Genomic DNA, 24,006 nt, shown 5'->3' with positions numbered 1-24,006 from the left:
GGTTTTGTAATCATCCTTGCATGTTCGTTGAACCATTGTTATTGCTGACGAGATTTGTTTGTCTTTACCGCCGGTCTGCAGGTTATACTCGCCTGTGTACATCCCTGTATGCCCAAGCTAAAAGCCAAGTTATACTTGTCTGTGTACATCCTTGTATGCCCAAGTTTAAAGTCCAGTTGTACTCACCTGTGTACACCCCTGTATGCCCAAGCTAAAAGCCCCGTTATACTCACCTGTGTACATCCTTGTATGCCTAAGCTAACAGCCCAGTTATACTCACCTGTATACATCCCTGTACGCCCAAAGCTACAAGTCAAGTGTACTCACCTGTAAATCCCCTTGTATGCCCAAAGCTACGAGCTAAGCAAACTCTCCCATATACATCCATGTCTGCCCAAAGCTACAAGCCAAGTGTACTCACCTGTATACTTCCTGTCAGGACTCTGCCTTGAAGTCTTATGTTTATTGTGTCATGTGCCTCCGGTGTCTTGTCTTTTGTCCCCGCCCCCTCGTTCTCCTGCTTATTAGTAATCATTGGTTTTCTCCCATCACCTGTTCCCGCTCAATATCTTGTTTGGTTTTATCTATTTAATATCATTGTGTCCTTAGTTCTGTGCAGGTTCATTGTGTTCTGTTTCTCGTGTTCGTGTACGTTTAAAGGGGCCGTGAATTGGTCGATTTTATTGCTTTATGACGTTGATTGATGTCTATTTATGCATTTCGCGTTGTTTTTACATTTAAAAACATCATAGTTAATTAGTAATAAGCTGTTTTTTACCGTGGTTCTGAGGCAGTCTTGAGAAACAGTCGGATTAGATGGGCGGGCCACGTCGAAGACTAGGAAGGTAACGCCCAGTGCCATGATTGGATGACAGTTTTGCAACGTAACCTAACTTTCAACGTCACTACACGCATGGAATTGTTTTGAAAACCACCTACGGTATATTGAAACATGCTAGCTGGCAGGATTCTCCCTTATATGTTCGAGCCAGAGTCTGATCCAGAATATCAAGACGACGAACCCACACCTCAAATAAGGAGGATGCTCCAGCCTGTTACAGCGTGGTAAATCTTTATTACTAACTTTATATTTTGAAAATATACTCGTGAGGTTGCTGTGCCTCTAATGTAACTGAAGATGTTACTGGAAGTTATTATTTCAAAATTCAAATAATTATCATCAAAGTTAAAGCTATTCTTACTACAAAAGCCTCACAAACCACGTAAACCTTATAAACACGTAATGTTGTAATCTTACGTATCTCCGTTATATTATAAAAAATGCGTTGTCTTGTAAGTTCATCGCGATTATGATTGGTTGTTTTTTTTAGTCAATTTTAACAAGTTTACATAGCCAGTTACACTGCATGTAAAAAAATAAAATCACAACTAATCACTTACTATCAATATTCTGTAGGTGTACCTGTGAAAAGTGTGTTGTCATGCCAACAGAGCAAGAAAATATTTGCTGTATGGAGATTCCCAAAGTAAGTCAGATGCACAGAATTATTATTTTCAGTAAAAGTGTGTACGTTATGTAATTACTGTTTTTGTTTTTTAGGTCGTTAGAAGGATGAACCAGGTACCAGACACACTTACCTGCATGACCCATCACCCAGGCTTTGAACCAGTATGCCTGAATATGTATTCACTACAGAATGCATTAAATATTTACAGAGCTGATTATGGTCCCCTGAGACTGAGGGGAATAGAACAGTAAGATTCATATTATGTCATAGAACTCTTACAATTACTGTGTTTTCAGTAAAATAAGTTTTTGATCAAGACACCACAAGTAAAAGTAAACACACTTTATTGTCTTAAAAATATATTAAAAAGCAGCAATGTTTTAAAAGTTTTATTATAAATTAACAAAATATAAAAACTCTGTAAATTACAACAATAGCTTAAAATAATGCAATGCCTCTGACTTTGTTTATATCTTTTACTGTAGGCGTTACAGGCACTTGGCATACAGAAGTTTTGTGAGCTGGTGCTGGGGCTATTTGGGCAGGAGTAACAGAGTTGTTATCCCATCTTGCGTCGTCCAACGTATACGGCAAGAGTTTCCTGACGCGGCAGGCAGTTACGTTGGATTTAGGCCTCCCCTTGACTGAACCGCGATTTATGTCTCGAGATGGCTTCTTCCATGGAGGGTCTCTCATACTGGGATGAGAGTGTTTCTGGGACCTTGATTTTGTGAATCTCCTCCATGTAGGGAACAGGATCAAGGATCACCTTTTCAAACAGGAAGTCCATCAATCTGTAGACATAGCCTGTAAAATAAAAATGCATGTGTGATATAATTTATTATTTAATTATTGTTTTTTTATTCACTTTGTGTGTGTGTGTGTGTGTGTGTGTAAATAAATAAATATATTTAAACTTACAATATGTTGCCTGTGTCTTTAATGGACGTGTGGAGTATTCCCCCTTTTTGGCTTTGGGAAACAAAAGCCTATACACTGGCTTTCCCGTTTTTGTTTTAGCCTGAGGACGGTTGGAGTTCTCATTGAAATGCATACATGCCAGGTACAGTCTAGAGTAAAAAATAAAAATTACATTAGCAAAAGGTAAGAGACATCTTTAGAGATTTAAAACAAATAAATACTGTAATACACACCTGCATAACATTCCAATGTAAGGGTAAACAACGTTTTTGGGAGCAAAGCGTAAAATTACGCTGTGAAAAGCTTCCAAAGACGAAGTTTGAAAGTGAGGGCTGAGTTTCTCAACATCTTTCAGCATTCTCTTGTTTGTGAGAAGCTTCTCGACGGTGTACAGTGCCTTAGTTGCTGTAATCAAATAGACAATTACCAATTAATAAAAAAAGTTTTGAACTTTTCACTTAAGTAATATAAAACTAAAAATGTAAATTAATGTGTATACCTGGTTGAAACCACTTGGTGGGGTCCTTTGATACATGTGTTGCATGTTCACACCGTGGGAAGGCTGGGGTGTCATGGACGTGAACATCTTGAATGTGGTTAACCATAGACAGCCATTTCGCTACTCTCTCCTCAGCTGTTTTGGAAGAAGCTGCTGTCCAATAGACATGATTTCTTATGCTCCGCTGCCACTTTTTCACCACTTGACAGTCTTTGTCTTTGGCGATCACTTCCAACTTTTTTGACAAACCTGAAAATAAAACAATCACTTTGTGTTAGGTAGTCTGGAAGTAATCAGTTATTATTCTAAACGAGGTACTTTTAAAAAACAAGCGAAAAGCGGTACAAGCGAAATTTAAAAAAATTATATATAGTGAAAAAGATACCTTTTTCCAGGTGCCAGACGTCATAGAACTGCGTCACTTTACGGTCCCTCAAGAATTTCTGGATCTGTGTATGACGATCGGTAACAATACAGTCAATCTTCACACCACGTGCCTCCAGAAATTCCAGACTTCTTTTCAGTCCCTCCTTTTCCATGTGGTAGCTACCACCAACCTCATTGCTCTGTAATAAGAAAGTGACATAAAATACAAAAATAAATAAAACAATCAAACTAATGAGTAAATTTGAATTCATTAGATTAAGGTTTTGGTACTTACTTGGACCAGCTGCATATCCAATATGATATTGTTCTTTAGGTCCATAACAGTGTAGCTGCCGTACTTTGCTGAATGGCCTAAAATATATATTTTTGTTTGAGTACATATAGGTGTAATTATGATGTTAATAATCATACATTTTTTCAAAAATTACTGACATCAGCACATACAGCTTAAATGCACCCTGCAAATACAAGTCTTTTACCTGGTGAGTCTGCTCTCATGTCACCACCCACAATAACTTTGTCACCCTGGCTTAGCTCCTGCAACACTTCTTCTTGTTCCTTCTTCCATGTGTAGATTATTGCTGGTTCAAGATACATACTGGCATGCTTCCGGAAGGTTCTGTGGGTAATGCTCCTGACACGCATTGTTTGGAATATCTAAAAGTAATAAACAATAACTAGTTTTAAAGAAAGTTATAAATTATGTGTTTGATTTTGTATATGTTCCTTTACAAATACCTTTTGTAATTGGAAGAACGATCCACCGGTGAAATATATTGCAGCAGATAACTGGAGGTTGCCCAAAGGTGTGCTCCCAACAACAGGTTGGCTTTTCCATTGACGGAAGTATTGACAGTGTGGACATAGCTGATCTATTGCAACAAAAGTCCCTTTTCTTCGTGGCCAAACATTACAGCGCCTCGAGCACACTGGGCAGGTATCAAAGAGTTGCAGGAGGCAGTTTTCAAATACAATGTATTTTGCATCCTCCTGCGTTGATGTACATCTAAAATTATAAACAATAAACATAAATTGCATTAAAGTTCAGTATACATTTTCATAAAAATACCAAAACATGAGAGAGACCATAGGATAAAATGACTCACTGAAGTTGTGATGACTCTGTGACAGTGGTGACCGACTCTGCAGGCTCGTATGTTGTGTCATGCTGATCAGTGACCTCAAATGAATCAGTTTCCTCCCCTTCCAGTTCAAGGCGCGCTCTTTTTGTTGGCCTTAAATCCTTCAATGGTGTTGAGGTGAAATGTGGCAAAACAAAAGGTTGGAAAGTTTCAGCAGATGTAGTGGTTGAAACACCAACACTTTTGACTGCAGCCTCGGTTTGTGTTCCTACAAAACAAAGAATTGTTTGTTATAAAAACTATTTTTTGAAAATATTAGGAACTACAACAATAACTTAAACGGGTAAAAAATTGGCCTCTGTGATAATCAAGATAAAAGGTACGGCCAATTAAACAGTTACAAACACAAAACAACTATTTCAGTTATAATGTCACATTTTACATTATTGTTAATATAGTGTAGTGTTGTTACAGACAACATTCCACCAGCAAACATTTCGTATGCTCACTTGAATGGACATAGAACGCATGCTCACAGACAGGCAAACAAACACACACAAACACACACTTCGCGATCCACATAAAAATTACGTGAAAACAAACACAGACTAGCCCACAGACACAATACATACAACGATACCGACAACATTTAACCAACAGCAATACATAGTAGGCCCATTTGAGTAAAGACGCATAGAGACACGCGCGCTTACAAACAATCGTGCGCGTGCACCCCACCCCCCACATACACACACTTACTTCACGACGATAGCCATATAAATTACGTTTAAAAAAACATACAACACACCTTTGCTTCTGAATTTAGGACCCAATGTTCCAAACGACAGCTGTGTTGAGTGAGATGTGCATTTCGGTGTGTCTGTTTGACAAGCTACATCCTGCTTTGTTGGGACATTCTGTGAATTGGGTAAAACACGAAGGTTACAAACAATCAGGACATATCACGCGATCTTAAACAAAGTAACAGCGACACAACTTACTAAAATATATATGTACTTACAGATTGATGCGCTGTTTCTGTAGGATCCAATATAGTTGGAACAGCATTGTTTATCAATCTCAGTCTCGTTGCAAATCCAGAGTCGACCTGTGTCTTGTTTACAAAGGATTCAGGCGAGAAATGCAGTGAACAAACACTAAAACTCTTCCCCACGCGAGCTGGAACTTCGTTATAAACGAACTTTAACCACTCTTTTCGAATGTTAGGCTCCGAAGGAAGGCTATGCAGCGACTGTGTTCTCCCACAGCCAGGTACGGCACAAACTTTGGCGATTTTTAAAGGCATGTTTTCAGAGTAGACGCTGTGTAAGGTCTGGTGGTGATTCGTCTCGTGTGTTACTTCCGTACAAGCGAAGCTGTGGGCGGGGCTACAAAAGTAGACGTGTCCTTTTGGTTATGGGGAGGTGTTTCAATTCTACTTTGACGTCATTGATTTCCGAATTCCTCACTGGCGTGTGTGGCTGGCTTGGTGCCAAAAACGGTTATATTTCAGTAACACGGACGTTTTCAGTTCTGAAACTTGCAGGATGTTCATTTAAGTATGATGACCTCTTATATAACAAATTATCAAGTTAAAATTGAGTTTTTGATTCACCGCTCCTTTAAGTCTAGTTATCCAGTCAAAGTTTTAGTGTTATCTGTCAGAGTTTTGTGTTTCATGTTTTGTACCCCCTCGTGGGTTTTTTGTTTTGTTTAATAAAGTGTTTTCTGTGCATTTGAGTTCATTCGTCTACAGCTCCTTACAATTCCCTGTACGCCTAAAGCTACAAGTCAAGTGTATTCACATGTATACCCCCCCTGTACACCCGGCGTCACAAGCCAGGATACTTACCCGTCTACTTACCAGTGTACTTACCTGTGTTCGCCCTTCTGAGTCCAGGAAGAGAGGCTGAAAATACTTACCTGCAGTTAACCTGTGAGACACGAGGAGAAGGAGCTGGGAATACTTACCTGCAGTTCACGGGTACCCCACAAAGAGAGGAAGTCGGGAACATTACCTGTAGTTCACGTGTGCGACGAAGAAGGAGAGGGAGTCGGAAGGACTTACCTGTGGCCACGCGAAGAGTCAGAAGTGACTCGGAAACGATCCTCCAAGTTCCCGAAACTTGTTTCTTTTGAAAACTCTTCCCCTTCCCCTCTTTTTAAATAAATAAATATTGTTATATTTTATCTCCTCTTGTCTGTTTGGTCATTGGGGCATTTTGGGACCTCCTCGTGGTGGAAACTAAGGAAGGAGCGTGACGCACGATAGGGGTGGTCTGCTCCGACCTGTGACACTTAACATGACAAACAAATAACACTGGGCTCCAGTGTTTTGAGAGACTGCTTCAGTTTTCTTCCAAACAGTTACATCTTAATGACGAAAACAAGCTTGGGCCTGGATTGAATAAAATGGTTGCATCCGAAACAACATATTTTACTAATACTTAAAGGTATAGCAGAAGATTTTCCTGAATTTTAGAAAAGAACCGCCCTCCACACCATGCAGCACGCTCTGTTTACAAGTTGCTGTCAGTATTATACTGATCGATTGAGTGAGGACTCAAGACATTATCTGCAATGGAGAAGTAGGTTGTTGCATGTGTGTAATAAATACTATCGTGAACCACATTGAAATGATCAAAAATAGAAAAAACAAGTTTTAGAACATTTCGAAAGGGAAAAGCATGTCGGACGGCCTACGTAAACATATCACCAGAATGATTGACAACTAGGAGGACCAATAGTCTTGATGATCCACCCGGAAAAAGAAAATCCTCTGCAATACTTTTAATATAGTAGGTCAGAAACAGTATGTGACAAAATAAGTATGTCTGAATTCACAGTAGGGGTTGAGAGGGCACAAATTAACACGGGGGTTAATTGTAACACAGCTACTTTACATACAGGGCCAAGCAATCTTTGCTTTTGGTCTTTTTCTCTTACAGAAGATGATCTCCTGTCAATTTTTTGATGTGTTTTGGTTAAGTTATTAAACAAAGAGTGTTTTGGAAACATGAAAGTAAATTTCTTTGTCTTGGGTGTGTAAGTCACCAAATCCAACCTTATATTATTTTAATCAAGGTCTTGTTACCTAAAACCAAACACTATTTTAAAACATGTCAACAACTCCTTATGACTGATAGCTGGAATTGGCACAGAGTGATACAATTAAGCCTCAGGAATACAATACTAATAAAATAAAAACAATGTAAATACTTGTGACGGTTGTCAATATTGATTCTATTAGTGGTAGCGGAATTTTATGTTTATTAGTGGTAGCGGGGCTTATGCGTGTGTATATGCGTTACCGGAAGTTATTTAAGGGAGTTTGGTTCGGACGCTCGCTGGCTCTGGCTCTCTCTCTCTCTCTCTTGTGAGCCGGGTCGCGCTCTCGTTCAGGTGTAGGTTGAGGTTCGCTCGCGTTTCTCCTCTGTTGTTGTTGGAGTGTGCAGTGGGTTGCACTGCTGTGAGTATGTTGGTATATTTTTACTCTCTTGTACTGAAACCGCATAATATTGCTTTGAAGTGCGTGTATGGTATAATATTGACGCGGGAGTCAATGTTGTTGATTCCTCGGTTTATGTGTAATACGAGAGTATTTTTGCCTTTACGAGAGCGATGTTTGTTATACTGGAGAGAGCGAGTATGCCGCTAAATTTAGAGAGTTTTTGGTATGGGCAGGCAATTGTTTTCTTTTTCTTTTTTTTTTTTGTGGAGCGCTCCAAGCAAAGTGGTGTTTTGTTTGGGTATGTTGGGGATTTATTAATGTGAGTTTTTCCAGGCCTAGTAGTCCAACGGTTGACCTAATATACTAAAGACCATTTAATTGTGCACATGATAGTCTGTTTGGTATGTTTATAATATAAAGTGTATAGATCTGTTGTTATCCTGAGGCCTTTGAAAAGCACACATGTTAAAGACTATTCTATTGTGCATATACTAGAGTCTACATTGATGTGCTCATATTAAAGTGTTTAGATCTGGTGTTATCCTGAGGCCTTTGAAAAGCACACATGTTAAAGACTATTCTATTGTGCATATACTAGAGTCTAAATTGATGTGCTCATATTAAAGTGTATAGATCTGTTGTTATCCTGAGGCCTTTGAAAAGCACACATGTTAAAGACTATTTTATTGTGCATATACTAAAGACTGCTTCTACTACAGTGCACTTAATATGTTAAAGACTCATATTGTGTGTATGCTAGTCTATCCTATGTGCTTGTATCGCAAGTGTGTTCAGATCTGTATCTATTGAGAGGCCTATGTAAAGCAGATGTGTTAAAGACTGCTCTATTGTGTGTATATTTGGGATTGCTACAGAGAGCACAAAGGTAAAGACTGCCTAGACGGTACCCATTCTTACTATTAAAGAACATATTATGGTGCTTATGTTAAGGTAGGTCTATACTATTGTACTGAATATCAGGTTGAGATGCTCATGTTTAAGCTGATGTACACGTTTTTATAGAGTGTGCATGGTTTTTCTAGGATCATATGCACATGAAGTTACAAGGGTCTATTGTCATGTGGAGATTATTATTATAGATTGTTTAGAAGATGTCAACCGTTGATATTTGTTTCGGTAATATAAGGTAAATGTGTCTGGGCCTGGAAAGGTGTTTTTTTTTATTTTATTTTGTGTGATTTTGTGCTCTATGTAGTTATGTAATGTTGTGCTCATATCTAAATGAAGCTATAAATACAGAAGTATAAGCTACTTTTTTTGGTATGTCTTTTTTTCAACTGGATTTATTACCATATAAGTTGGTGGTAAATTACAAAGTAATTTGATTACTGTGGTGGTTTTTACCCCTGGCGCCCGAACCCACCCACTGCAAAGCCAAACACCGCCACAGATTTGGCGCCCGAACAGGGACCCTCAGATGCTGGGTGATTATTGGAGCATATTTTTGATTTTTGTAACTATGGAAACAGGAAATTATCTTATTAACTTTCCTGAAACTATAGGGGATAGTTGTGTGGGTCCGCCGCACGATAGTCCATCTACGCCAAGAAATGTTGAGCGTTCGTTGTTGGATGATGATATGGACTTAGAACAACCTTTTCTTGGGACTCCACTTGTTAATCCAAGCAGTTCAGTAAATGAAGTGTCTAATTTGACTCAAGCTATTGAGTCACTTAAAAGTATTTTTGTAGATACTATAGCTTGGCAAAAGAATTGGATTGAAGAAAATATCAACTTACATAATGTTGATGTTCCTAAAGAAACGTTAGCGGTGATTGAAAAAGCACAAGTTGGGTTTCTTGAGGTTTTGACTGAACGTATGCAAATTTTCACTAATCAGACGATTGAAGCCATTCAGTGGAATTCAAAGCAATCACATAGTGAGTTAAAGGAATTACTTGATGATACTAATAAAACCTTACTGTCTTCTTTTAAAGCAGCCATTGAAGAATGCAAGGTAGGGGATAAGGAGCTGTATGAAGAAGTGCACAGTTTAAAACAGCAGTTTCTTACGGTTCAAATTTCCATCGATTCCCTAACTCGGAGAATTACTCAGCCTGACAGAAAGATAGCTGGCCAGGATGTTTCACTACCTCAGGTATGTTCAGATTCCACCTCACACGGGGACGCTAGGGATCTAGCAAGTCAGGTCCCTACATCACCTAATTTGACATGTGGCAGGATATTACCTATTAAGATGATTTTTCCATCTTTTGGTGGAGTAAATGATGAAAAGGATCCTTTAATTTATTTAGAAAGGTGTAAAGATTTTTTGGCACTGAGACCAATGTCAAATGGGGAAATACTGGCTACCATGCGGAGTGTTTTACATGTTTCAGCTCGTGATTGGTGGGAGACTGTAAGGTTAAAAATTTTGACTTGGGAAGACTTTCAGAGAGCTTTTCTATCTGTTTTCTTGCCAGAGGACTATCAAGACGAGTTGGAGGATAGGGTAAGAAACCGGTTGCAGGGTGCAAATGAAAGTGTGCGTGATTTTGTTTTTTCATTTCAAGCATTATTCAAAAGGTGGAGAAATGAAGCAACAGAAGATGAGATACTGAAAGCTTTATTTAAGGCTATGAATCCATATTTTGCAAGTCAGCTTCGAGGGCGTACACAAACGGTAGAGGAGTTGGTAAGGTTAGGAACACAGATTGAGAGAGATTATGACCAACAAAGAAAGTATAATCAGCTTCAGTTATCTAAAGCTACTGTAGGTGACCAAAGTTCACAAGCTAGGAAAATGAAAGTAGAAGACACTAAGGTTGTTCCATCACTAGAGCCTAGAAATGTAAGTTTATTGTGCTGGAGATGTCATGAAAATCATTCTCCAGGCTCTTGTCCTACTTTTAAAGCTTTCTTGGGCGGGAAACACTCTGGAAATCAAGCCCAGGGAAATAAGGAGTCCCAGGGTCGTAATCAGCAAAAAGGTTTCGTCTCTGCTTATAATACTCAGCCACCGGTTCCGAAAGATCATAGTAATGGTAGGCAGAATTTTGTTAAACCAAGTAAAAAGGGTGGCCCTGCTACTCTTCGTCAGTTAGTTGTTCCTTTAACAGTGAGGAATTGTATGGGGAAAGCACTTGTAGATACAGGAGCTACCTATACTCTGCTACATACTGATTTGTGGAATCAAATGAAAGGGGCTAATGAACAATTAGACGGGTGGCATGAAGGACCTCTGTATTTGGCCAATGGGGATGCTACTGTACCAGTGGGGCAGAAAGTTTTGGATTTCTATCTGCATGGTTTACATTTCCAGGTCCCCACAGTAGTTCTTCCTGCTCAGAATTTGGTGTATTCAATGGTGCTAGGACTTGATTTCATAGCGTTGACGGGCTTGCAACTTAACATCAAATATCAGGTGTATAGTTTTACAGAGGATGTGGAAAAACGTGTTTTCCCATTTCAACCACCAATTTCTCCTGGAGATTCCTGGAGATATTGTAAACCACCTGTGAATGGTAAACCTACTACTTCTCTTTACTGTGCTGTACCTCCAATTCAGCCTGTATGTCCAGATAGTGAGTATATAGATCATTGTGTTCAGGAAGAACTTAGTGTAGATCCTGCACAGTTAATTGAGAATAAAGTAAGAGAGAGCATTGTAACTGTAAAGGAATCTCATGAACTTTATACCTTGCTGTATACTCACCCTGAAGTATGTACTTCATCTTTGGGTAGAACTCATTTAGTTCAACATAAGATCAAAGTGTGCTCTGAGGTAGTGATCGCACAAAAGCCTTACCGATTGTCGGAATACAAAAAGCAAATAGTTAAAGATCAAATTGATGATATGCTTGCACGGGACATTATTCAGTCATCCCATTCTCCTTGGGCATCCCCAATAGTGTTGGTCCCTAAAAAAGACGGAAGTCAGCGTTTTTGCGTGGACTATCGCAGGTTAAATGCAGTGAGTGAAAGTGATGCGTTTCCTCTTCCTACTGTGAGTGAAATCTTAGAGTCACTTTCTGGTTCCACTGTGTTCAGTACCCTTGATCTCAACAGTGGGTACTGGCAAGTGGCGATGCATCCAGAAAGCATGGCTAAGACCGCGTTTGTGTCCCCTTTTGGGCTATATGAATTCAAGGTTTTACCTTTTGGTTTGAAGAATGCGCCGGCTACTTTTCAGCGGCTAATGAACAGGGTATTAACTGAGTGTTTGGGGCAATGTTGTCTGGTTTATCTGGATGACATAGTGGTTTACTCTGCAAATTTCAGCCAACATATGCAGGATCTTCAAAAGGTTATGACATGTTTAAAGAGTGCAGGTTTGACCCTTAATCTGAAAAAATGTCATTTCTGTCTGACAGAGATTAAGTTTCTTGGCCATGTAGTAACTCCTGAAGGTGTGAAGGCAGATCCTGCTAAAACAGAGGCCATTCAGAATTTCCCGGTCCCTACCAATTTAAAGGAGGTCCAACGATTTTTGGGACTGAGTGGGTGGTATCATAGGTATGTGCCTAATTTTTCAGCTATAGCAGAGCCCTTGAATGCCCTGAAGCGAAAGGGAGCACGGTTTCAGTGGACAGGTGAATGTCAGACATCTTTTGACAAATTAAAGGGACACCTTTCTTCTCCACCAATATTAGGTCACCCTAATCATGCTTACACTTTCATAGTTTATACAGATGCCAGCTTAACTGGATTAGGTGCTGTTCTCACCCAACGTTCATCTGGGGCAACAGAGGAAGTGTTAGCCTATGCAAGCCGATCTCTTTCTGGTGCGGAGAAGAATTATTCTACCACGGAAAGGGAGTGTCTAGCAGTGGTTTGGGCAGTTGAAAGGTGGCGTCATTATTTGGAGGGGAAGATTTTTAATGTTGTAACTGACCATGCGTCTCTCCTTTGGGTGTTTAACACTACAAAGGCTAATTCTCGCTTGATTCGTTGGGCCCTCAGGTTACAGGAATTTGAGTTCATTCTGGAATATCGTAAAGGGAAGCTTAATAGTGCTCCCGATGCTCTGTCTCGTGTGAATAATCCAGATTGTCCTTCAATTCTGGCTGCATATGGGCGTAAAGTGGTGTCAGAAAGTGTGGGTTTACAATTTCCCCTGTCGGATGAAGATATTTGGGCAGCACAGCAGCAGGATGTCGATGTCCAAAAAGTATATCAGAGTGTAACTGCTAGTAAGCAGGATCTTGATGATTCTGAATCTGGATTTGTTATTCTGGAGGATAAGGTGTATCGGAAGGTGTTTCATCCTTCTAGAGGAACACATTTCCAAGTGTTTGTTCCTCAGAACCTTCGCCAAATTATGTTGGAAGCCTATCATTCCAATCCTTTAAGTGGGCACTTTGGGCGATATAAGACACAGAAAAGATTGATGGAGGTTGCCTTTTGGCCAAATATGTGGAAGGATATTTCCGAGTTTGTACGTAATTGTACTCAATGTCAACAACATAAACCAGAATGTCGCAAACCCGCTGGCTTGTTGCAGCAGACAGAAGTACAGGAACCCTGGGAATTGCTTGGCGTGGACCTGATGGGCCCATTACCTCGAAGTACCCAAGGTAATACTCAACTGTTGGTTGTAGTAGATTATTATAGCCATTGGGTTGAGTTGTTTCCACTCCGTAAAGCAACGGCTGTGACCATTGCACAGACTCTTCGGAAGGAAATTTTGACCCGGTGGGGTGTCCCAAAATATTTGTTGTCAGATAGGGGGCCCCAATTTACTTCCGAAATTTTGAAGGAATTGTGCACTAGGTGGGGAGTAGTGCAAAAGCTGACAACAGCATATCATCCCCAAACAAACTTTACAGAACGTGTGAATCGAACTGTTAAAGCCATGATATCGACTTATGTGGGTGAAGAACACAATCATTGGGATCATTATTTGCCAGAGTTGAGGTATGCTATTAATTCTGCTGTACAGGAGAGCACTGGGTACTCCCCAGCTGAGATACTTCTTCATAGAAGGTTGACAGGGCCCTTTGAACGTGCTCTAGAACCACATCAGATTAGTCTGAGAGTCGTCAAAGATTTGCATGAGATGGTGGAAAAGAACTTATCTCAAGCTAAAGAAAAACAAAAACGGCACTATGATGCTGGTCGGAGGAATGTGTGTTTTGTTAGGAATGATAGAGTATGGATGAAAGCTCATCCTCTTTCCAAAGCCTCTCAAGAATTTGCAGCTAAATTTGCAGCAAGATGGACTGGTCCTTATCGAGTTGTTGAAAGGCTAGGACCAGTAAATTACCGTATTGTGCGTGAGGATAATGGAGAAGATTTGCGTACAGTACATGTTTGTAATTTAAAGCCTGCGTATCCCACAGCGACTGAATTAGACCAGAAAGAAAAGGAAAAGGTCTTGAAGATTTTTGCTGAGGAATCAGACGAGGAGGACTTTTGGGGTTTTTGAAATGATGTTATATATGCCTCATGTTACCTGACTTTGGTGTTCTTGTCTGTGGTGACTCTCTGATAATTTCTTCTGTGGTGTAAGTTATAATAGTGTAGAACAGTATGTGTTCTTTTTCTAAGGGGGGGAGAGTGTGACGGTTGTCAATATTGATTCTATTAGTGGTAGCGGAATTTTATGTTTATTAGTGGTAGCGGGGCTTATGCGTGTGTATATGCGTTACCGGAAGTTATTTAAGGGAGTTTGGTTCGGACGCTCGCTGGCTCTGGCTCTCTCTCTCTTGTGAGCCGGGTCGCGCTCTCGTTCAGGTGTAGGTTGAGGTTCGCTCGCGTTTCTCCTCTGTTGTTGTTGGAGTGTGCAGTGGGTTGCACTGCTGTGAGTATGTTGGTATATTTTTACTCTCTTGTACTGAAACCGCATAATATTGCTTTGAAGTGCGTGTATGGTATAATATTGACGCGGGAGTCAATGTTGTTGATTCCTCGGTTTATGTGTAATACGAGAGTATTTTTGCCTTTACGAGAGCGATGTTTGTTATACTGGAGAGAGCGAGTATGCCGCTAAATTTAGAGAGTTTTTGGTATGGGCAGGCAATTGTTTTCTTTTTCTTTTTTTTTTTTTTGTGGAGCGCTCCAAGCAAAGTGGTGTTTTGTTTGGGTATGTTGGGGATTTATTAATGTGAGTTTTTCCAGGCCTAGTAGTCCAACGGTTGACCTAATATACTAAAGACCATTTAATTGTGCACATGATAGTCTGTTTGGTATGTTTATAATATAAAGTGTATAGATCTGTTGTTATCCTGAGGCCTTTGAAAAGCACACATGTTAAAGACTATTCTATTGTGCATATACTAGAGTCTACATTGATGTGCTCATATTAAAGTGTACAGATCTGGTGTTATCCTGAGGCCTTTGAAAAGCACATATGTTAAAGACTATTCTATTGTGTATATACTAGAGGCTAAATTAATGTGCTCATATTAAAGTGTACAGATCTGTTGTTATACTGAGGCCTTTGAAAAGCACACATGTTAAAGACTATTCTATTGTGTATATACTAAAGACTGCTTCTACTACAGTGCACTTAATATGTTAAAGACTCATATTGTGTGTATGCTAGTCTATCCTATGTGCTTGTATCGCAAGTGTGTTCAGATCTGTATCTATTGAGAGGCCTATGTAAAGCAGATGTGTTAAAGACTGCTCTATTGTGTGTATATTTGGGATTGCTACAGAGAGCACAAAGGTAAAGACTGCCTAGACGGTACCCATTCTTACTATTAAAGAACATATTATGGTGCTTATGTTAAGGTAGGTCTATACTATTGTACTGAATATCAGGTTGAGATGCTCATGTTTAAGCTGATGTACACGTTTTTATAGAGTGTGCATGGTTTTTCTAGGATCATATGCACATGAAGTTACAAGGGTCTATTGTCATGTGGAGATTATTATTATAGATTGTTTAGAAGATGTCAACCGTTGATATTTGTTTCGGTAATATAAGGTAAATGTGTCTGGGCCTGGAAAGGTGTTTTTTTTTATTTTATTTTGTGTGATTTTGTGCTCTATGTAGTTATGTAATGTTGTGCTCATATCTAAATGAAGCTATAAATACAGAAGTATAAGCTACTTTTTTTGGTATGTCTTTTTTTCAACTGGATTTATTACCATATAAGTTGGTGGTAAATTACAAAGTAATTTGATTACTGTGGTGGTTTTTACCCCTGGCGCCCGAACCCATTCATTGCAAAGCCAAATACCGCTACATACTATTCATCAAAATGATAACTGTTAATACAATATCAGGGGAAATAACTGACAAAAAAATCTATATGCATTCATGCTAAATGGTTAGATGAAGGATCATGGATGGATGAATCTGTGGATATCTATCTATTATATGCAGATATATAAACAATGTCCACCTTTAGTATATAGACATAATTTGATTGAATTAAATTCTGTGTTTAAACTAAATTTTCTAGCAGGTGTTACAACAAACCCTCTGTTTGATACAATTAACCCCACTGTTACACACACAGAAAAGAGAGATTTCTGGTGGCACATAAAGCAGTTTTATTTTGTTGTCACAGCTTTAGAAACACACAGGAAAAGTGTGAGTTATTGTAGGTGTTTCTCTACTGCTGGCAGTGTGACTTCAAATGTATTATGAAGCATTCTAAACAGCTATTACACAAAAGACATGTCACATTTGCTTTTCTAATTGGGTGATTCTCACAAAATTAGACTTATGAGGTGTCATGAAACATTTAGATAAAAAAGGTAATGCAAAGTAAGAATATCAAAATAAGAAGCTTACAGTTACAAACATCTCTTCACATATTATTTTGCACATGATTTCAAATGACATCATACAAACCAATTTTGTTGTTTTTTCCACATTTAAGGGGAAACTTTTCATTACCGCAACGTGTCCATGACTGGATCTGGGTTCTTTGACATGGAAATATTTATAATTAAAAAATCTAAAAAATTAAAAGCTTTAGTGCATGTTATACTGTTAACATTTACAGTAAAGAAACGTGGTGTTTGGTGATCATTGGTAAATGTAGAGACAATAATAAGGAATAAATGTGTCCAAAAAAATTATCTCATCCTCCGCAACAATTTTCAATCATTGTTTAATGCCATTAATGTTTATTTTTTAATCAGTGTATACCACTAGTCAATAAATGAATATAACATGGCAAAGATGAATGCACGTTTATATTTTGATTCAATAGATATATAGCATTTTGGGAATTTTTTTTTTATATTAAATCTTTGAAAATCAAATTATGGATTTGAACTTTTAATTTTATTGTAACCTAAAGATGCTATGTGAAAGTTTTTAACAGAAAATATTGGTTTTCTTCTTGTCACTTTCTTTGTATAGAAAACAAGTTTTTACCGAAATTAGTCAAAATGGATTTATTGCATTTTGAAACCAAAATCTTCATATCCTTGGGCTTGTCCTTGGCACTGGGTGCATGAGACCTCTGTGAGGAGAGTAGGTCGCTATCACAAGAGACAACGACACCAACATTTTCAAAGCTGTGTGCTTCCAGGAACTAACTGAATTCTACATGAATCACGTGATGGGAACTTACAACGGAAAGTTCAAAATGCTTGTCTTTCATGTGATTCAGAATTCAGTAAGGTTCCTGGAAGTTCATAGCCTGACGTTGTCATACTCAATTCTAGTCAGAATTTGAGTCTGATACCGTTCCATTGAGCTATAATTATGAGGCGTGTCTCAACCGAAAAAATGCCTCTGCACTCAATTGGATAGACCTACGACCAATCAGAGCAACGGAGTGTGTGACGTACGTTATGTCTTTTGCAGCCTGACCGAACTGCTAGTTATTTCGCTACAATGACACTAACATTGTGATTATACTAAGTCTGAGTTAGCAACGTACATCAGCACCTACTATGTTTACAACATTTCGTTTATATCACATTAAGTATTTACTAAGTCATACAGTAAGACTATCTCTTACCATTTGTACGTTAGGTGAACTTCATCCATGACGATACCCATTACGTTGGCTTGAAAATATTGGAGCCTAGCATGTCCCTCCACTTATTCAGCAACCACGATTCCGGGCTTCCGAAAAGAAGCTGGCAACGACCGCTAATTATATCCATCTCGTCATGCATGCCGAGTTGCATCGCCTTGATACCAGTTTCAGTTGCGACCAACTTTTGCCGAACCCCGTAGGAAGGACGGCAAACACATCAACAAATGCCTTGCTCGCGTTTCTCTGTTCCTCTTTTAAAATCAATGCTCTGTCGATATCTTTTCTGTCAGGTCCATTAAGTCAAGAACATACAGACAATAAAATGATTTAGAAATGTTTATTCAGTAGATGAAAACAGATTAAAATTTGGCGGTATGGCTCTGTTCAGGGAGTCCTCTGACCTTTCATGAGCACCATGAAATAGCAGAGAGTCAGAGGACAGCAGCAGCAGCATTAGGGAACGCTCACGCAGTTTAGGACTGTGAGAGCTAAATATTCCCCTGTGAACAGAGCAGGCAACATGACAAACAAATGCCACGTTATATGAAAGGAGGAGCTGGGGAGGTGGCGGGCATCTGAAACGAGCAGCAAGCATGTAGGAGCAAACAGAATAAGCTTTAAATAGGGCGCCTTGTTTGAGCTTGGCCATTGGCAGCGGGGGGAGTCACCCTCCTAATGCAGCTCAGCTGGAGCAGATCAGCTGACGACAAGGCGTCTTGACTACCTGACCTGCCAGAACTGATGCTGACGCTCAATTTCTGTCAGGTCCATTAAGTCAAGAACATACAGACAATAAAATGATTTAGAAATGTTTATTCAGTAGATGAAAACAGATTAAAATTTGGCGGTATGGCTCTGTTCAGGGAGTCCTCTGACCTTTCATGAGCACCATGAAATAGCAGAGAGTCAGAGGACAGCAGCAGCAGCATTAGGAAACGCTCACGCAGTTTAGGACTGTGAGAGCTAAATATTCCCCCCAAACAAGACCACACCTGCAATCCTCTGTGATGGAGAATATGCTTGAAAATCTATAATAAAGCAAATTATGCAAATGTTATAATCATATGAGTCCCATGATTATTTATAAATAACTATGAATTCTCGGTAAAGAATGCGGCGACTAATAACCCCCCCAAAACAGAACATTGAGTGTCTAAGCGATGTTTCTGAACCGCCGTAATTATTATGGTGAATATCAATTACTTAGCTGAATTGACGATCCAACCGCAGTATCTAAAACATACTCTCCTTGTAATCATCCGTCTCTGAACTGCTTAAACATCCTGCGATGTAGTGCTAGATGACTGCCACTTCTGAGAACGGGATAAATGAAGAAATTAAACATTGGTATGACATCATGTGTTATACTAGAAAGAGCACTAGCAATTTTAATAGCAAATGTGTTTATTTGTGAAACAATTCAGAACTTGAGCTCATAGCTTTCTGAGCGTCAAGAATAGCTCGAACGTCGGGACGGAGGTATCGTTCGTAGGCAGCAGAAGACCAACGCCCCATAGCCTTAAGGGTTAAAACTGGAGCGGATGCTGCCGCTGTTGTTGCTGCACCGATGCGCAGAGAATGAGCCGAATAACGGTCCGGGGGCAGTCCACAGAATTGGCAAAGGAGGCGTAGATGAGAAGAAAACCAGGCTCTGGACATGTTTTTCCTCGCCTGCGTAACGAACAGCGGCTCCTGCGGATCAGCATCGGGGCGGCATCTCAAATAGGACAGCATAGAAATCAGAGGACAGAAAACAGTGTTAGATTCAGAGATGTACACGGTTACTCCTTCACATTTTTTATCAGTTTTGGAGTGTTTTAAAAATAATGTGAAATAGTGATCATGAATTGAGACATCAGAAATGGTTAGATTGAGATTTGGGTCAAAAGAACAAGTGCGTGAAAAAATTTCACCACCCCTTAGAAAACCAAAGAAAGCTGTGAGAATGACAGTTTCTAATAACTGATCGGTGTAAGGCCCGAAACACCCATCCCGTAATCTTGATATGATTTGTTTCACCAAAGGTAAAGTAAAAGGAAGACGTTTATCATTGCCTTGGGGAGATTGTCTTTTGATCCCGTTCAGCAGAAGGCGAATGGAAGGATTTTCCAAAATACTGGGGACAGATGGGTTCCGGCAGCGCATATGGAATTGAATGCCTGCGACCGTACTTTTGATGGAAGAGTGTTGCATTTTTCGGTCTTCGAAGCAGTGGACTATAAAAGCACTAATATATGATATATTGACAGGCAGAGCAGCTACAGATAGGGAAGCACGAAAACTTATGAAATAAGACCATGCAGAGTCATACGATTTTAATGTAGAGCTAGCCAAACCCCCCCGCATGTACTGCGCAGCGGAATGCACATAGGATTGGAGAGAATTCAATCTAGTATGGTTTGGCTGAAAGGCGGGCATTCCAGGCTTGATTGGGCTGCATCTGGACACAGGAGATGAAATTTCTGAAAATTGAAACGAGACAGGGAATCGGCCACTTGATTATTCAAACCGGGAATATGTTCTGCACGAAATTGATAGTTCCCCAAAACTGACAGCCATGTAATACGTCTCATGAACCTGTTAATAAATGGAATATTAGAACGCCTTTTATTAATTATATGAACCGTATCTTTATTATCGCAAAAAAACAAAATTTGTTTCCTAGCCCAGTGTTTACCCCACAGAACGCATGCTACGACAATCGGATACAATTCTAATAGGGCTGTCGATGAATCACCGGTAGTTAAGGAACGCAATTCTTCCGGCCAGGCAGACGCGAACCATTCGTTTTCGAAAATCCCCCCGAACCCTATAGAAGGTGCGGCATCAGTATATAGATTAAGAGCTAAAGATGATTCCATAAAATCATTGAGAAAAAAGGAAATGCCATTCCATTTATCTAGAAGCAGCGACCAAAATTTTAGCTCGGATCTACATCCTGCGTCTAAGGTAACTATATCACTGAGAGCTTTTGCCGATTTAGAAAGGTCGAGAAGCCTGGAAATAAATGACCTGCCTTGAGGAATAACTCTCATCGCGAAATTAAGGTGCCCCAAAAGAGAGAGCAAGTCCCTTTTTGAAAAAGAACTTGAATTTTTGCGACTTCCATGTGTGGTCTTATTCGTGATAATTTCTCGAGGGGGAGTGAAGCTTGCATGCGATTTGAATCGAGAGAAATGCCTAAAAACTCAATTATTTTGGCTGGACCCACGGTTTTTTCCTCCGAGAGAGGAACGCCCAATTCAGAAAAAGTGCGTTTTAGAGCCGATATAGAAAAGTCAGGTTTTGCTGAAGGAAAATCTACAAGAAGAAAATCATCTAAAAGATGAAGGACGAATGATAACTTTTCGTTATTAAGAAGAATCCAGCTCAAAGCCTCAGACAAGGTATCGAATATTTTTGGACTGCTACGACAGCCAAAAGCGAGTCTAACCGCGAAATACATTTTTTTCCTTCACTGAACGCCGAACAAATGCCATTGTGAGGGATGCAAAGGCATGACTTTAAAAGCATCCGAAATATCTGCCTTTGCAAGCCAAGCTCCGCGTCCTGCTTTTTTAATGAAGTTAATAGCATCATCGACGGTGTTGTAAAACAACGAAAATGGGGCTAAAGGAATAAGGCTGATGCTGTCAGTCGAGCTATTGTGGGGAGCAGAAAGGTCGATGATTAAACGTTTCTTACCCGAGTATTTCCGAGTGGCTACCCCTATAGGACTTATCCTAAAGATCGGAAAAGGAGAATTATCAAATGGACCTATCATGAAACCTCTCTTAACTTCCTTCTCGAGCAAGGTATCGACAATTTCTGGTTCCTGAGACGCAGACAATAAGTTATTGCAATGAAATGATACAGCAGGAAAATGCAGCAGGCCAGCAAAGAAACCATGAACGAGACCAGTCAATAAATAATCCACAAAACAGCGATCAGGATGCTTTCTCAATGCCCGTCCCAGTTTGAAGAAAGTTGATGGGAGTTGATGGTTTTATTTCTTTCGCTCCATTTTCATGAAGCGAGTTCTCCTCGGGCACACAGACTTTGGGTGGGCATTCCCACAGTAGCTACAGACATGAAGATATTTACAATTATGCATCCTACAAACATTTTCATTAAAATTAAAGCAGATTGGAGTACTAAATGTATTCACCTGGGGGCCAGGTTTATGGCTCGGGCCAGGATGAGACATGATAAAAATAGGCTTGGATTTAGAGCATAAATTAGTAGAATGCGCGAGAGAGCCACAAATTGAGCAGGACAGGATTTGATGTCCTGTGAAATGTCTACTTATGAGTGCGAGATCTACCACGGACCAGTCTAGTCTCTGGTTAAAGCGTTGAATAAACATAGCTGCTTTTGCAGAAAAAGATTTGTGGTATTCGTAGAACAAAACCCCACCGTAAGAGAGAGCTAGGTCAGAAATTATGGCTAGATAACCATCTAATTCGGCTCTGCGCGCTGGTTGGACCTCACAAATAACGTCCCTGTAAACGGCAAAAGCGGTACAGAACTCGGGAAAAGTTAGTGTTTTTGAAAGTCTGGGGTCACCATCTTTAAGCTTGACCTGTACATCACCGCAGTCTACAATACGTCGTTCACACAGCTCAGAGCCCAGCAGGAGTTTAACGAGGTTAATGTCATTACCTGCCAAAATCTGACTTCTCAGCTGATGAGAGATGGCAGCGACTGGTGGGAAAAAAGGCGAGCCCGTGAAAAGAGGTACAGCGGTCGCTAGGGTCCTTCTAGGAATGAACTCGTTGGTGACGTCATTAACTTGAGGCTGGAGCTGTTGGTGGTGCGGGTCGGAGACAGCAGTGGCGGTCGCAACCGGGGTGGATGTCGATTGAGCAGAGACGGGAGCCGAGGACGGTGTGGGAACGGAGCCGTCTTCCAGTATTGATATCCTAGCGGACATGTCGAGGAGAGAAGACTGAATGTCAGAAAGCGCCATGAGCACCGGATTATCTGATGAAAAAGTGCTTGGTTCTGAACGAACAGAGCCGGTTGGACGTTTTTGCGCTGCGGCTTTGCCGGTAGTCTCCAGGTTTTTACGTTTCGCGGTGTGCTTTTTTCCGGAAGCCTGGGGAGGAGGCCCCGGCTGAGACTCGACACTCGACAGCTGGGATAATCAAAAACTCGCAGAGGAAGGCAAATAGGTCTTCGTGAGAGGCGCCTCGCGGAGGCTGGATATCATTTGAAAATAGAGTTTCCAGAATTTTTGCCACGGGCCAGTCGCTGATGCAGGGTTGGGACGAGGATTTACTTGCCAACCGTTTAGAGCTCCTACGAACGGTAGCGTTATCTTCCGGGCAGACATCCTGTCCCTGAACCGTTTGTAATGTTGGTGGCCGGGTTTCCTCAGAGGTGTCTATTTGTCATTCTTCCTCGACAGTGGTGGAAGTCATGGCCGGCAACAAGATGAGTAGAATGAGTATTTTTATGCTTAAAAACAGCATGAGTGTTTTATTAACGTACAAAATTCTGAAACGAGCAGCAAGCATGTAGGAGCAAACAGAATAAGCTTTAAATAGGGCGCCTTGTTTGAGCTTGGCCATTGGCAGCGGGGGGAGTCACCCTCCTAATGCAGCTCAGCTGGAGCAGATCAGCTGACAACAAGGCGTCTTGACTACCTGGCCTGCCAGAACTGACGCTGACGCTCAATTTACAACAGACTCAATGTCAGAATCACACATCTGAATTCTACAGCGGCAGCCATTTCGTTGTAAACAGATTCAACACACGCGCTCTTTGGTGACGTGGTTCATTACGTTACTGTTGATCATCTGTCCATCATCGTATAAAGCCCGCCCTGACAATTTGATTGGTTCGACCAGCTTTTGGTCTAGCATAGTAGCTCCTCAACGCAGAAACCCCAGACCGATCTTCCCGTTCTCAAAATGTTGTGGGTGGGGCTAAGATCGGCTGGCATCCAGGCTAGGAAGTTCATAGTTAGCCATTGAAATACACTGAAGTTGGAGACAAAGAACTGAGATAATTACAGTTTTTCTCGGTTGCTTAAACACATTTATTGAAACTATGCCTCATATTCTCAAAACAGTAAACACAATATCATAACGCCTCACACAATTCTCCAAACATCATATTTTCAGGTCAAAATGAAGCCATGCACTCAAAATCATTCACTCTTACTGAAAAACTTAACTTTTTCCTCAGACAAAACACACAAGCTTTCAAAAACACACACACACACACACACTACAACATAGTATTACACACTGGTGCAATAAAATCAATATATTCAATATATTCAAAACTGGTAAGTTGC

General features: G+C 40.2%; 2 protein-coding genes across 2 annotated transcripts; one reads left to right on the top strand and one right to left on the bottom strand.

The window, feature by feature from the left end:
* Positions 1-657: 657 nt before the first annotated feature.
* LOC129414768 (P2X purinoceptor 7) lies at positions 658-2,306 on the top strand. Its single transcript, XM_073853309.1, has 4 exons — positions 658-1,065; positions 1,418-1,487; positions 1,562-1,716; positions 1,955-2,306. Exons 1-4 carry the CDS (start codon positions 953-955, stop codon positions 2,115-2,117), a joined length of 501 nt encoding a protein of 166 aa, XP_073709410.1. The 5' UTR covers positions 658-952; the 3' UTR covers positions 2,118-2,306.
* LOC129425947 (uncharacterized) lies at positions 2,098-6,485 on the bottom strand. Its single transcript, XM_073853308.1, has 11 exons — positions 5,380-6,485; positions 5,167-5,275; positions 4,383-4,626; positions 4,015-4,282; positions 3,756-3,933; positions 3,551-3,627; positions 3,275-3,455; positions 2,890-3,138; positions 2,624-2,795; positions 2,391-2,539; positions 2,098-2,276 (listed from the first exon to the last, which is right to left on the bottom strand). Exons 1-11 carry the CDS (start codon positions 5,662-5,664, stop codon positions 2,098-2,100), a joined length of 2,091 nt encoding a protein of 696 aa, XP_073709409.1. The 5' UTR covers positions 5,665-6,485.
* Positions 6,486-24,006: the final 17,521 nt, after the last annotated feature.

The sequence above is a fragment of the Misgurnus anguillicaudatus genome, chromosome 15 (assembly GCF_027580225.2).
Source record: "Misgurnus anguillicaudatus chromosome 15, ASM2758022v2, whole genome shotgun sequence".
NCBI lineage: Eukaryota > Metazoa > Chordata > Actinopteri > Cypriniformes > Cobitidae > Misgurnus > Misgurnus anguillicaudatus.
The sequence above is the reverse complement of the archived record's forward strand: the minus strand, read 5'-3'. Positions and strand labels throughout refer to the sequence as shown.

What these genes read in the sequence shown, in the direction of transcription:
- LOC129414768 (XM_073853309.1), top strand. Translation starts at nt 953, where the DNA reads ATGCTAGCTGGCAGGATTCTCCCTTATATGTTCGAGCCAGAGTCTGAT. An exon ending in CTCCAGCCTGTTACAGCGTG is followed by an intron (nt 1,066 to 1,417) that starts GTAAATCTTTAT and finishes AATATTCTGTAG; the next exon opens with GTGTACCTGTGAAAAGTGTG. An exon ending in AGACTGAGGGGAATAGAACA is followed by an intron (nt 1,717 to 1,954) that starts GTAAGATTCATA and finishes CTTTTACTGTAG; the next exon opens with GCGTTACAGGCACTTGGCAT.
- LOC129425947 (XM_073853308.1), bottom strand. Translation starts at nt 5,664, where the DNA reads ATGCCTTTAAAAATCGCCAAAGTTTGTGCCGTACCTGGCTGTGGGAGA. An exon ending in TCCTAAATTCAGAAGCAAAG is followed by an intron (nt 4,627 to 5,166) that starts GTGTGTTGTATG and finishes TTTGTTTTGTAG; the next exon opens with GAACACAAACCGAGGCTGCA. An exon ending in TACATTGGAATGTTATGCAG is followed by an intron (nt 2,540 to 2,623) that starts GTGTGTATTACA and finishes TTTTTACTCTAG; the next exon opens with ACTGTACCTGGCATGTATGC.